The 13,479-nt window shown below is 39.6% G+C and overlaps 1 protein-coding gene across 3 annotated transcripts in view; it reads right to left on the bottom strand.

The window, feature by feature from the left end:
• The window catches only part of MSH3 (mutS homolog 3), a 184,897-nt gene that overhangs the window by 87,114 nt on the left and 84,304 nt on the right, over window positions 1-13,479 (bottom strand). For all 3 annotated transcript variants that reach the window (XM_077817126.1, XM_077817127.1, XM_077817128.1), the window contains one exon: window positions 6,766-6,953. In XM_077817126.1, coding sequence (XP_077673252.1) covers window positions 6,766-6,953 — 188 coding nt within the window. The remainder of the gene's footprint in view (window positions 1-6,765; window positions 6,954-13,479) is intronic.

Below are 13,479 nucleotides of genomic sequence, written 5' to 3'. Positions count from 1 at the left end.
AGGTTTGGTAAAAAGCCTCACCAATTTGCCTAGGTGACTACAGACCCAGACCCTTGGATCTGAGAACAATGAAAAAGCATTCAGTTTTCTTACAAGAAGACTTTTAATAAAAATAGAAGTAAACAGAAATAAAGAAATCCCCCCTGTAAAATCAGGATGGTAGATATCTTACAGGGTAACTAGATTAAAAAACAGAGAACCCCTCTAGGCAAAACCTTAAGTTACAAAAAAGATACACAGACAGAAATAGTTATTCTATTCAGCACAATTCTTTTCTCAGCCATTTAAAGAAATCATAATCTAACACATACCTAGCTAGATTACTTACTAAAAGTTCTAAGACTCCATTCCTGGTCTATCCCCGGCAGAAACCAGCATATAGACAGACACACAGACCCTTTGTTTCTCTCCCTCCTCCCAGCTTTTGAAAGTATCTTGTCTCCTCATTGGTCATTTTGGTCAGATGCCAGCGAGGTTACCTTTAGCTTCTTAACCCTTTACAGGTGAGAGGAGCTTTCCCCTGGCCAGAAGGGATTTCAAAGGGGTTTACCCTTCCCTTTATATTTATGACAAGTGTCCTGATCACAGACATTACCGCCACCAGGAACAAAACCTTTCAGGAGAGAAGGAGAAGGGAGCAGGAAGCCAGAGGCTTGAAGGGAGGCCCCGTGAGCCTCGACAGCATGAGATTCAAGTGAGATTCCCAGGGTGGGACAGGATCCCAGATGTGATGGTAGAAGCACTCCAGACTTTCAAAAACTAGGCCATCATGTTATGAGTGAAGATGGACCTGCCTTGGAATGGAGGGTGGAAAGCCAAAATAGTGGCCAACTGGACCCTGATCGATGACCAGGACAAACCCAGGAGCTTGAGGTGCAGAAGATAATCCAGGATCACCTGCAGCGAGGCCTGCTCAGCCCACATACGTCATTCTGAAGCCAAGCACGTGAACCTTCTCCACTTACCTCTCGTGGAGGACTTTCTGTTGCCAAACAAGACCTATTGAACATGGGCCGAGCATTCCCGTTCTTCCGCATTCAGCCATACAGTATCCATACTGTCAAGTGCAATGCCACCAGATTCAGGTGCAGAAGATTGCCGTGGTTCTAGGACAGTGGGTATGGCCAGTGAGGTAGTTGCAGCGGGACAACTACCAAAAGGTCCAGCAGTGTTCTGAACGAGGGTTGGGAGCTATTAGGATAACCTTTGCCCTGTCTTGTTTCATCTTCATGAGGACTCTCTAGATCAATGGCCCTGGCGGGAAGGCGTACCTCAGGGGCCCCTGTCGTAAATATAAAGGGAAGGGTAAACCCCTTTAAAATCCCTCCTGGCCAGAGGAAAAATCCTCTCACCTGTAAAGGGTTAAGAAGCTAAACGTAACCTCGCTGGCACCTGACCAAAATGACCAATGAGGAGACAAGATACTTTCAAAAGCTGGGAGGAGGGAGAGAAACAAAGGGTCTGTGTCTGTCTATATGCTGCTTTTGCCAGGGATAGACCAGGAATGGAGTCTTAGAACTTTTAGTAAGTAATCTAGCTAGGTATGTGTTAGATTATGATTTCTTTAAATGGCTGAGAAAAGAATTGTGCTGAATAGAATGACTATTTCTGTCTGTGTGTCTTTTTTGTAACTTAAGGTTTTGCCTAGAGGAATTCTCTATGTTTTGAATCTAATTACCCTGTAAGGTACCTACCATCCTGATTTTACAGGGGTGATTCCTTTTCTTCTATTTCTATTAAAAGTCTTCTTGTAAGAAAACTGAATGCTTTTTCATTGTTCTCAGATCCAAGGGTTGGGTCTGTGGTCACCTATGCAAATTGGTGAGGATTTTTACCAAACCTTTCCCAGGAAGTGGGGTGCAAGGGTTGGGAGGATTTTGGGGGTAAAGACGTGTCCAAAGTACGCTTCCTAGTAAACCCAGTTAGAGTTTGGTGGTGGCAGTGGATATTCCAAGGACAAAGGATAAAATTAATTTGTACCTTGGGGAAGTTTTAACCTAAGCTGGTAAAAGTAAACTTAGGAGGTTTTCATGCAGGTCCCCACATCTGTACCCTAGAGTTCAGAGTGGGGGAGGAACGTTGACAGCCCTGATCACAGGAGCAGGAAAGCATCTGACAGGGATCCCCTGTCCATCCCTCAGAGTGAACAGAATACATGACATTTCCCGTTCTGACAGGATGCGAACAAGTCCACCTGGGGAGTTCTCCACTTCCAGAGGATAATACTGACCACCTACGGATGGAGCAACCACTCATGGCAAGACGAGATGGTCCTGCTGAGATGATCAACCAAGACATTCCTGGTGGCAGGCAGGTGCACGGCTATCAGATGAATGGCATACAGCACACAAAAATCCCAAAGGCGGAGAGCTCCTTGACAAAGAGCCGAAGACCTGGCACCACCATGCCTGTTCATATAATACACTGTGGTGGTATTGTCCGTCAGGACCTGCACCACCTCGCCCTTCAGGTGGAACAAGAAAGTCTGGCAGGCCAGGCGAACCACTCTGAGTTCCCCGACGTTGATGTGGAGGGCCATATCATCCTGCAACTAGTGGCCATGGGTGCTCAGCTTGCTCAGGTGGGCTCCCCAGCCCAGGTCTGAAGCACTGCAGACCAGGGTCAGCGATGGGGATGGGGTCGCGAAGGGGACTCCCTCCAACACCAACCTGGGGTCCAACCACCAATCCAGGGATGACCTGATGTGGTTTGGCACCCTCACTACCCAGGCCAGGTAGTGCCTGTTGGGGATGTAGACCGACACCATCCACACTTGCAGGGGCTTAACAGCTACTTAACACTAACTACTATAAACAAATTATTTACAAGGCCATAAACTATTTACCTAAGGCTCAAGTCAGTAAAGATGAAACTGCTAGCCCTTGCTATGCAAGGAAAGGTGCTCCGACCAATCATCATGGGCGGTAAGAAGGAACTCAGAGGGCTTAGGGCCAGTGGTTGCCTGGTATACCAACGCGTGAGCACAGCATTCAAGGGGACACCACTGCTGGCCCTAAGGATACCGCTAAGGCAAAAATCTCTGACAACCATGCAGGTGGGTGTGCGCACACCTAGAATGGAATCATCACGAGCAAGCACTTGAAGAACCATCAACAAGGAGCTGGTACCAAAAACAAGGAGTTGGGAATAAGGAGCATATTTCAGCCTCATGGTCAGCCCTCAGTACAATCCTGTTTATCACACTGATGGACTATGTCAACAGGAATAACTCAAATGGAAAAGGTGAGACATTTGTATCTGCAGAGGACATAGAAATATAGGCATTCTCAAAAGAAAACACCAGAGGAAATTGCAAATCAGTAGTATGACCAGCTAGACAGGCATAGGATGAAAATGAACACAACTAAGATACAGGTCATTTGGATCAGTAGAGGTGCCGCAAGGAAATTGGACATGGAGATTAAGTAGCAAGACTAAATCAGACTGACAAGTTCATATATCTTGGTGACTGGGTTATGGAAGACGGTGAGCTTGAACACGAGATACAGTCTAGACTATGGAGTGCTGGGAGAGCGTGGAGATGGTTGTTTATGACAAGCATACGTCACTGAGATTGAAAGACCAACTACACAGAACAATGGTGTTCCCTGCCGCATTTATGGTGCACGAGCATGGGCAATTAGGAGACAGCAGGTTCAACTTCAAGTGTTTGAGATGAGAAGTCTTTGTGCCATAAAAGGAGTTACATGAAGAGACAGATTTTGAAACGAAAGTATTAGGATAGAAGTCAAAGTCCCTGACGTGGTTGATAATATCCAAGAAACATGACTTTGCTGGTTTGACTACATAGAGAAGATGAATGAATGGGACCTGGTGAAGACAGCATGGTAGGAGAGGTTAGTAGGAAAGAAAGCCCAAGGAAAGCCAGAGAAGTGATGGATTGCATCAAAGAAGATGGGAAGCAGGTGGACCTTAGTGACGCTGTGGACATACAAAGATGGCTGATGCGTCATGACAACCTGACTATAGTCAATAGGATAAGAGGAAGAAGATTATTCTGTCATAGCTGTGAAATCTGATCGCTGAAGGGAAAATAAATCCAGGCATCTTACAAATAGTAAAAATAAGGAAAAAAAACCCTACTTTATTGTACCCAAAGCAACTTCCCTTTTCACAAAAACAAAACTTGAACTAGAGCCAATAGCCAAGAGGATAACATTGAGATGAGCTCTGATTCTGAGATCCTAATATAGATATTATACAGGAGAAAGTAAAGCCAGTATTTTATAATACTGAATTTTTCAGAAACTATTTTACTGCTGATTAGACCTATTTCCAGGGGAATTGAAGGAGAAAGACAGCTGCTAGCCAGCAGCTGATTATAAAAACTTTGTCATTGCCTTGTGCCAGCCGCCTACTGAAAACAAAAAGGGCAGATTTCCAAAAATGGCAACTGCAGATATTTAGGCATTTTTAGGGTTTTAGAGTCAGTAATACTTTTCAAAAGAATTTTTAGGAATACAATATAAAATATAACAACAACAAAAAACAACACACACAGGGTGCCTATATATATACAAAATACATGATGAACTGTGGTAAAATACAGGTTTTACTGGCACAAGTATGAAACTCCTGCATATGTTCGAAATGCATAAAGCCATGAGTAAGTTATCCTGGTTAACCAAAACAATTTCAAATAATCATTTGCATTATGGTATGTGGTGATATTTTCTGTTTGTACTCTTTTAGAGGAAATTTTTGATTTAGAAAAAAATTAGGCTAACACTTTCATTGGTACTACTTTTTGTATTACTCCATCTACAACATCAAACTGTCTTAGTTACCATGCACATAGTGATAGAAAAATAAGTAGTAATATTTTTAAAAGTTCTAAAAAGTAGCTATAGTAGAGCTTTTCCATAAATCAGATATCAGGATGATAAGGTCTTCTATCTCACACCCTGCCAGATCTATAAATGAATTCTATATATCAACAGAAAACCTATAATCCCAGCTATCCAACAGGACACACCAAGTGTTTGTAACTGCCCTTAAATCGGTCACTGGTCCAAGAGCAAATATTGGCAGTCCTAGATTTTGGCTCAGTTAATTTTTCAATCCCTGCTGCAGAGAAAGATGAAAACATTTTTCTGTCAATTACTTTAAAATTAACATCTATTTTAAAAGTACTCAGAGATTTGGAATATGAAATGTAATCCTGTTAAAGACACATTAACCGGCAAATCATGAAGAGCAGATCAAGAGACAGAAGGTGCAAAATAAATAAAATTAATTTCAGGGCAGCTTATTTTGTCTGAGGCAAGGGATTTATTGTATTACCAAATATGGTATAAATAATTATATGGCACCTTTAATCAGAGGATCTCAAAGCACTTCACACACTAAGTTTCATAACACCCCTTTGAAGTAAGTGGTATGTCCATTTTACAGATATGAAACCTTCACAGAAAGGTTCAGTGACATTTGCCCAAGGACACACAGGAAGTTGGGGCAGAGCTGGACACAAAGCTTGGAAGACACAATTCCAGGCTCATAATGTCCATTCTATAAACATATTAGGCACAAAAAGCTACACTGAAAGAATATTGAAGTTTTAAAGTCAAGCTCTCAAAACTGGTGAGGAGGGCAAAGGGAGAGCATTCCGAACAAAGGAGGACTGTCCCTTCTCTGAGTTCCTGTGCCTGGCATCATAGTGGCCTCTGGAACTCAGGAGAAGCAATTGCAGGGAAAGTCCTGCTTAGCACCTGCAGCCCTAAGTTGAAACATAGGCAGTTGTTTTGTGGGGCTGGTGCATGAACAGTCCAGTCAGCACACAGGAGCTGTGAGGGGATGGAGCACACTGAGCACAGGCAGTATTTTCAGAAAATTTCGCTGCTGCCATACTCAAAAAAGGCTCTACTAAACACTTGTGAACTGAGAAAAGGCTCATAACCTGACCTTATTTGGACAAATTTTCACAAGGATGGGAAAAGGCACAACCCTGACTCCACGTCAACCCTCTCTGCCAAATTTAAAGTCTCTGCTCCAACGTATGAAGCTTCTCATCAAAATGGTTGTAAGAATTTTTTTTCATACTGGCAAACAATGTATTTTTTCCCCTAACCTCATTCTCAGAAACAGCTGAACCATTCTGGGTGAAACTTTCCAAAAATTCTGAGCCTGAAACATTCACCCAGCATGGAAAATTTCAGCCTGAATGGTGGGTGAGATAACATCTTTTATTAGACCAACTTCTGTTGGTGAAAGAGACAAGCTTTTGAGCTCACACAGAGCTCTTCTTCAGGTCTTGGAAACGTACTAAGAGTGTCACAGCTCAATACAAGATGGAACAGATTGTTTAGCATAAGTAGTTTACACCTATGTCAATCTGTTCCATCTTGTATTGAGCTGTGACACTCTTAATATTTTTCCCAGACTTGAAGAAGAACTCTGTGTGAGCTCAAACGCTTGTTTCTCTCACCAGCGGAAGTTGGTTCAATAAAAGATATTATCTTACCCTCCTTAGCTCTAATATCCTTGGACCGACATGGCTACAACACTCCACAGGTAGCCTGAATGGTTTAAGTTTAGCAAAGTTATAAGCAACCAAAAAGAGGTCTTTTAATGGAAAATGTCAGGCAACCTTATATATAAGTGATTCCACCTATGCCAGCTATAATGTACATTTTGTATTTATATATTACATAAATAAGGTATATTAACCAACATATACAATTCATACATCAAGTAAGTTCAGTAAGACAGACTACAATGCATGAAAGAACTGTTTTCTTTACTTACTTGGCCGCTTCTTCATTAAGTATCTGTAAATAATGTTTCACTGGAAAGAGGAGCTCAGGAATTTCCAAGAGGGCCACCTGCAGTAAAGGAGCTTTCACTTGGGAACGTATAGCTGGAACCAGTGCTTGGAGTTCTAACTCCAGGCGAGACAAAGTGCTGACTATCAAGAAGAACTCTTGAGTTGAACACTGAAAGTGGAAAAAGTTTTAGTTTAAATTGTTACAACATTGTACGTTCCAGGATACCCATATAACTTCCTGTTTAACTTAGACAAGGTTCAGAGATAGTATTTCAATATGTAAAAATTACTTGATTTTATGTTCAAACGGTAAATCTGATGGATTTATTACTTATTACAGAAGCGCCAAGGAACTGACTTAAAACGGGCCCCATTGCGCTAAGCACTGTATAAACATGGAATAAGAGAGAGTCCCTTCCCCAAAAATCATATCATCTAAATAGACAGAACAGACAAAGGGTGAGGAAAAGGGATATAACATATGAGCACTGATGAGGAAGCAAAAGGGGTTTGCAGCAAACAACCAATAAGAATAGTAAAGAAACTGTCCAGAGTGAAAACTGCAGAAAGCAGTCTGATGCCATCAGCAATATCCAACAATCCCTGCTTAAATTGCTCCTGGAGCAACTCTTACCAGATTTAGTCTCAAGCTGGCTCCTCTCTGCAGTTTCTTTCCCCAACAGCACATGGATTGGGGGTAGAAGGGACGTCACCACATGAGTCCTAATGCCCCAAGAAAATAATGGCTTTCCCTGCACAGTTCTGGGTCTGGGGAGTGCTAGGGGTGATCAGGGGAGTCCCCCCGCCTCTTCCCAGTGCAGCAATACGAGTTAAAATATAATTCTCTCCCTTTCTCACCTTAGCAGAGAGTTATTAGTATGACCAAATGTTAGATGATTCAATGTAGATCACAGATCAAATGACTTCATGTAGTGGATTCAGTTTCCCTACACTACTAAATCTGTTGGACAACAGAAAATCTGAATGTATTGAATCAGTCCTAAAATCATTTATGAAAGCATTAAAGAGTGTGAGGATATGCTCCATAATGATCAGAAAACTTCCTATTAGATTTTGTTAAGAAGTATGTAAAAGAGTGTGTAGTATATGAAGGAACATGGAGTAGGCAAAGTCAGCAAAGGCAATTACACCATTGAGAAGGGAAGCTTTGCAAAGAGCTGCAGAGCTACAAATATAAATATTGCAGATACCAGAAGATAATGCTCAGAAACCATCCATCAGTTTCTCAAACAGATAAAATTTCACAAGCAGAACTGGAATATCCCAAGACATTTGCATGTAAACATTTATGGACTCTGATTTTATAGAGACAACTAACTATACATCTAAAACCACAAAAGAGATGCTCTATTTTCATATTGGTTTATGAAAAGATTATATATGAGACAACTTATATTCTCACTGGATAACTTATAGCTCTCTGTATGAAGAGAAAATTATATTCTAACTGGTCCATATCAGCTTTTCAAAAATGGAAAGCAACCAACCTCCCTTAAAAACTGAATAAAATAATTCCTAGTGCTTTCAACAAATTGCTCCCTACAAGCTAAACACAGAGAGGGTAATCGATTTTTTCAGATGGCTTCTGAGGAGCATTCCTACTGGAAATAAAGACTTATCACTAAGAACTCTCTTACTCACTTTCTTTTGTGTTACTGAAATCAGAATGAGATTACAGCTATACCACCACCTGGATCTAAAATTATCTTTAAAAGGAAATTTCTACATATCTCGAGAGACTAATCATTACCTTAAATTCTACAGCTCAGTTCATCTATATACTGTTTATCTATATACTGTTTTCAGTTAATAAGAAGTATAAAAGTTTTAATTTCCTTTTTCCAAGGTGAGTATTAGGTTATCCTAAATTAATACTTCGCTGAGTATATATCCAAGTCATAAAACTCTAAATTAATTACATGCATATTTTTACCTGTGTTTCATTAAAAAGTTTCAATTTAATTGTCAACAATTTGGTATCAATAAATGAGTCAGAGTGCTGAGACTGCAAAATTCATTATGCTCATTTATCATAAAAATGTAACAGGAATCTTTACAACTCACATAAGCGTGATAGTGTCTTAAACAATTAATATAAGATTGAATTAATAAATTATGAACTGTTTATGTCTGCTTTAATATTTGGTCTATTAGGTATATTTTTAAATGATCTTTTTTCTTTGATACATTTTCTGAATGTATAGTTTTAATACTCCTTGCTATGTGATATACTGTATACAGTTTACACAAGTCATCTTATTTGGGTTTTATTTAAAGACAAACAAATAACTTTCCACATTCCCTCATTTCATTTCCTTTTTGTTAACCTTTCTATTTATTCACATAGCCCAGAAAGACAAAAGCAAAAACAAACAAACAAAAAAGTATCTTTCCACTTGAAGTTTGTTCCATTGTGTGAATCAGAAAATACAGGTTTTCTGTACAGGATACCCCAAAGAGAGGCAGAGGTCTGTTAGATGCTCTCCTTGGGTACATCTACACAGAAATTAAACATCCGCAGCTGGCCTGGGTCAGCAGGTTCAGGCTGAGGGGCTGTGAAATAGTTTTGTAGACTTTTGGGCTCGGGCTGGTTCCCAAGCTGTGGTACCCTGCAATTAGGGAGGGTCCTAGAGCCTGGGTTCCAGCCCAAGCCCAAATGTCTACCCAGCAATTTTTAGTTCCACAACCTAAACCTCGTGAGCCCAAGTCAGCTGACCCGGGACAGCCACAGGTCTTTTATTCCAGTGCCGACATACCCCTTGTGACTTGATGGTATGGTACAAATTAGAGACGGAAAACACCTATTAGTTCATCTCCATGCAACTACCTGATTGTTCTCTATGGTACATTTCCTAATGTTTTTATGTAGTCTAATATTTTGTCCAGTTTTTGTTCAGTCTTGCAACACTAAAAAACCCAAGAAATGGTGTTTTTGCCAATTTTCTTAGAAGCCTAATTCACAGCCTACTAAATCTCACTGAGTGGAAGTTTTGTGTGATATTCAACCTAAATATTCCTTTTCTTAAATAAATCCCAGTACTTCTAGTCATGTCTCTTTGCATTCACACTAAATAGCTCCTCTGCCTCCTGGCTGTTAACAATCTTCAAATAGGTGTAGCTTTATGTACTCCTCTAGTCATCATTTAACCAAGCTAATTATCTTTTGCCAAAGCAATCCACCCTGCCTCCTGAAGATACCCGTTGATCTTTTCACTCACTAAAAGAAAAGGAGTACTTGTGGCACCTTAGAGACTAACAAATTTATTTGAGCATAAGCTTTCGTGAGCTACAGCTCACTTCATAGGATGCGTTCAGTGGAAAATACAGTGGGGAGATTTATATACATAGAGAACATGAAACAATGGGTGTTACCATACACACTGTAATGAGAAATGCATCCGATGAAGTGAGCTGTAGCTCCACGAAAGCTCATGCTCAAATCAATTTGTTAGTCTCTAAGGTGCCACAAGTACTCCCTTCCTTTTTGCGGATACAGACTAACACGGCTGCTACTCTGAAACTTTTCACTCACTGCAACTTAACAACATCTTTCTGATAATGTGGTATTGTCTTACCCCATCATGTAAACACAGTGAAAACAAAAAGCAAATAATGAAATGACCCTTGAAGTCAACATTCACTGAAAATCTCTGATATACAGGCTAAATAAATACCAAAAACTTATGCATGGAATCAAAATTCAAAGTAAAACATGGGGTGGAGAACAAACAAACTGAAGTCGTCATCTCTACAAACTAAAATGCAAACAATGGATAAGATACTGAAGGATGCCTAATAACTAATTAATACATTCATAGATGGAGCAAAAACTGATGTCCAACCATGCAGATACTGCAGTAGATTCTTGATGAATGCTACAAAGGGAGTAACAACAGTAGAACAAAACACGGAAGGCATAGACAACTGAGCTAATATTAATCACAAGAGTAACTTCTTGGCCCTATGCCATTTAACATTTTTATCAGTAGCCTGGAAGAAAACAAAATCATCAATGATAAAGTGGGTACATGCCACAAATTTGGGGAGAGATAAAGAATGAAGAGGACAGGTCACTGATTGCGAGTGATCTGGATCACTTGGTATGCGGATCACATACAATACAAGTTTTAACAGAGCTAATTGTAAATGTCTACATCTAGGAACAAAGAAGGTAGACCATACTTATAGGATGGGAGACAAGGTGGACCAAAATAAATAAATAAATAATGATTTTTTTTAAAATAAAGAAATCAGATTTTTTTTAAAATTTAAACCTGATTTTTTAATTTAAATTATAATACATTTTTATTTTAAAAATGAATCTGAATTCATTTAAAATGAATCTGAATTTAATTAAAAATATATTAAGGCCTAAATGTCTTATAATTTTGTTGTCAATATGAAACATGTTTATGTATCCAAAATACTTAAGGTTGTTTTGTTTAATAAAAATAAATGTTATATGCTGTTTTGTGTGTGTAAGTAATTTCCAGTTACCATCCTAATGCAGCTTGACACAAAACGTGAGCAAAAAGTTAATTATCTAGTAAATAAAGCAATATATCATTCACCATTTTCTAACATACTAAAAATGTACAATAAGAATATGAAAATAAGCAGCTATACAATTGCTTAAACAAACATATATAGTTATAGTGTACCAGCCTAGGTAGCAAAAATATGTACCAAATCTAGCGTAAAGGCTCTATTTAGTTGTAAATCAACAGTTTTCACGGTTATGTCAAGCAATGAGAATGCACCTTTCTTTAGAAAATAAATGAAATAAAATGGAAAAGTTGATTAAAATCAATTATTAAATTGAGACTTTCCACTTGGTGATTTAAATCTACCCCCACCCCACCCCCCGATGGGAGACTATTCCAGGAAGCAGTGACACTGAGAAAAGAATTGGGGGTTGTGGTGAATAATCAGCAGACCATGAGCTTCCAGTGTGGCACTGTGGCCAAAACAGCTAATGCAATTCTGGGATGTATAAATAGGAGGCTCTTGATTAAGAATAAAGAGGTTATTGTACCTCTTTTTGGCACTGGCGCCACCACTGCTGGAATACTGTTGTCCAGTTCTAGTGCACCCAATTCAAGAAGGATGTTGATAAATGGGAGAGGGTTCAGGGAAGAGCCATGAGAATTATAAAAGGATTAGAAAAACATGTCTTATAGTCAAAGACCTCAATCTATTTAACTTAAACAGAAGGGGGACTTGATTACCGTCTGTAAGTATCTACATGGGGGCAACAAATATTTAATAATGGGCTCTTCAATCTAGCAGAGAAGGATATAACATGATCCAGTGGCTGGAAGTTGAAGCTAGACAAATTCAGACTGAAAACAAGGCATAAATTGTTGACAATGAGGTTAATTAACCATTGGAACAATTTACCAAGGGTCATCATAGATTCTCTAGCACTGACAATTTTTAAATCAAGATTGGATGTTTTTCCTAAAAGGTATGCTCTAGGAATTATTTTGCAGAGTTTTAAACCCTGTGTTATATGGGAGGTCAGACTAAACGGCCACAGTGGACCCTTCTGGCCTTGGAATCTATGAATCTAGATTCCTGTCTGGTCACACACTGTCCAAGAGTGTGAATCCACTGGGATCGGTATCTTTGTGTTGTACCAATAAAATAAAAACCAGCAGGATCTTATTAAAGGGAAAAAGGCAAAATACCACATTTACTGTGAATACAGAAAGAATCATAGTAAGCAGTTAGTTATAGTTATAACATTCCATTCAATCTCAAATTTATTCTCACATTCATTCATACACACATACACACACACACACACACACACAGGTTCTGCAAGGTTGTTATCATAGTTACCAGCCTTAGAGTTGCTCATGCCAAGCCACTGGCAAGGTGGCCTGGACATGAGGAGGGAGCAGGGCCTTGCCAGATGCTCATCTGATGCTCCTGGAAGTTGGTTTGCAGAATCAGACCCCCCCAAAGTTCTCACTTTTTAGAGTCTATTTTTATAGGAATTTCTTCCTATGCCAGTCTATGGGAATTGCTGCTTCATGCTGTTGCTGAATCAATCAGCAGATAGCACATTCCTGACGGCTCCAAGATGTTATCTTGTTCTTTGGTTCTCCCATTCTTGAGGCTGTTGGGTGGATTCCAGTCTGCCCTCCGGGGGGGGGGGGGGGAGAAGATTCCTCTGGTTATTTCCACTTGACGCCTTCTTCAGCCGATGGACACTGGATTCTTAGGCTGGCACCTCCCTGATCATTCAGTTATTATCCACACCAAGCATCCATCCACATACATCCTCTATCTCTATTTTAATCACAATTGTTAATACAACAAAAGGGTGGGGAGTCTCTGGGTGCTGTTTCTGTTGTTAGAGTATTGCTTTGAGTCTCTCTCTCTGTGAATTGCTTTGAGAATAGACTCTGTCTTAGAATGTACTAACACAATTAGCAGCTTGCAAGTTTCACACATACAGGGAGAGAAACAGTACCAAAAACCAAGAGACCTCTTAATTAGTAATACCCTGGAATTTAAACTCTGGGGAATCAAACTCATTTGTGATTTTAATACAGAACTTCTTTAATATGATCCAACATTTGGAGAACTAAGCTTTTAGAAACTATTTTATTGCTAGCAAGCTTATTAAAGGAATTGGTAAATAGTTTCTGAGAGATAATGAAAAT

This window comes from Eretmochelys imbricata, chromosome 5 (assembly GCF_965152235.1).
Source record: "Eretmochelys imbricata isolate rEreImb1 chromosome 5, rEreImb1.hap1, whole genome shotgun sequence".
Classification (NCBI taxonomy): domain Eukaryota; kingdom Metazoa; phylum Chordata; order Testudines; family Cheloniidae; genus Eretmochelys; species Eretmochelys imbricata.
This window is presented reverse-complemented; position numbering and strand designations above follow the sequence as displayed.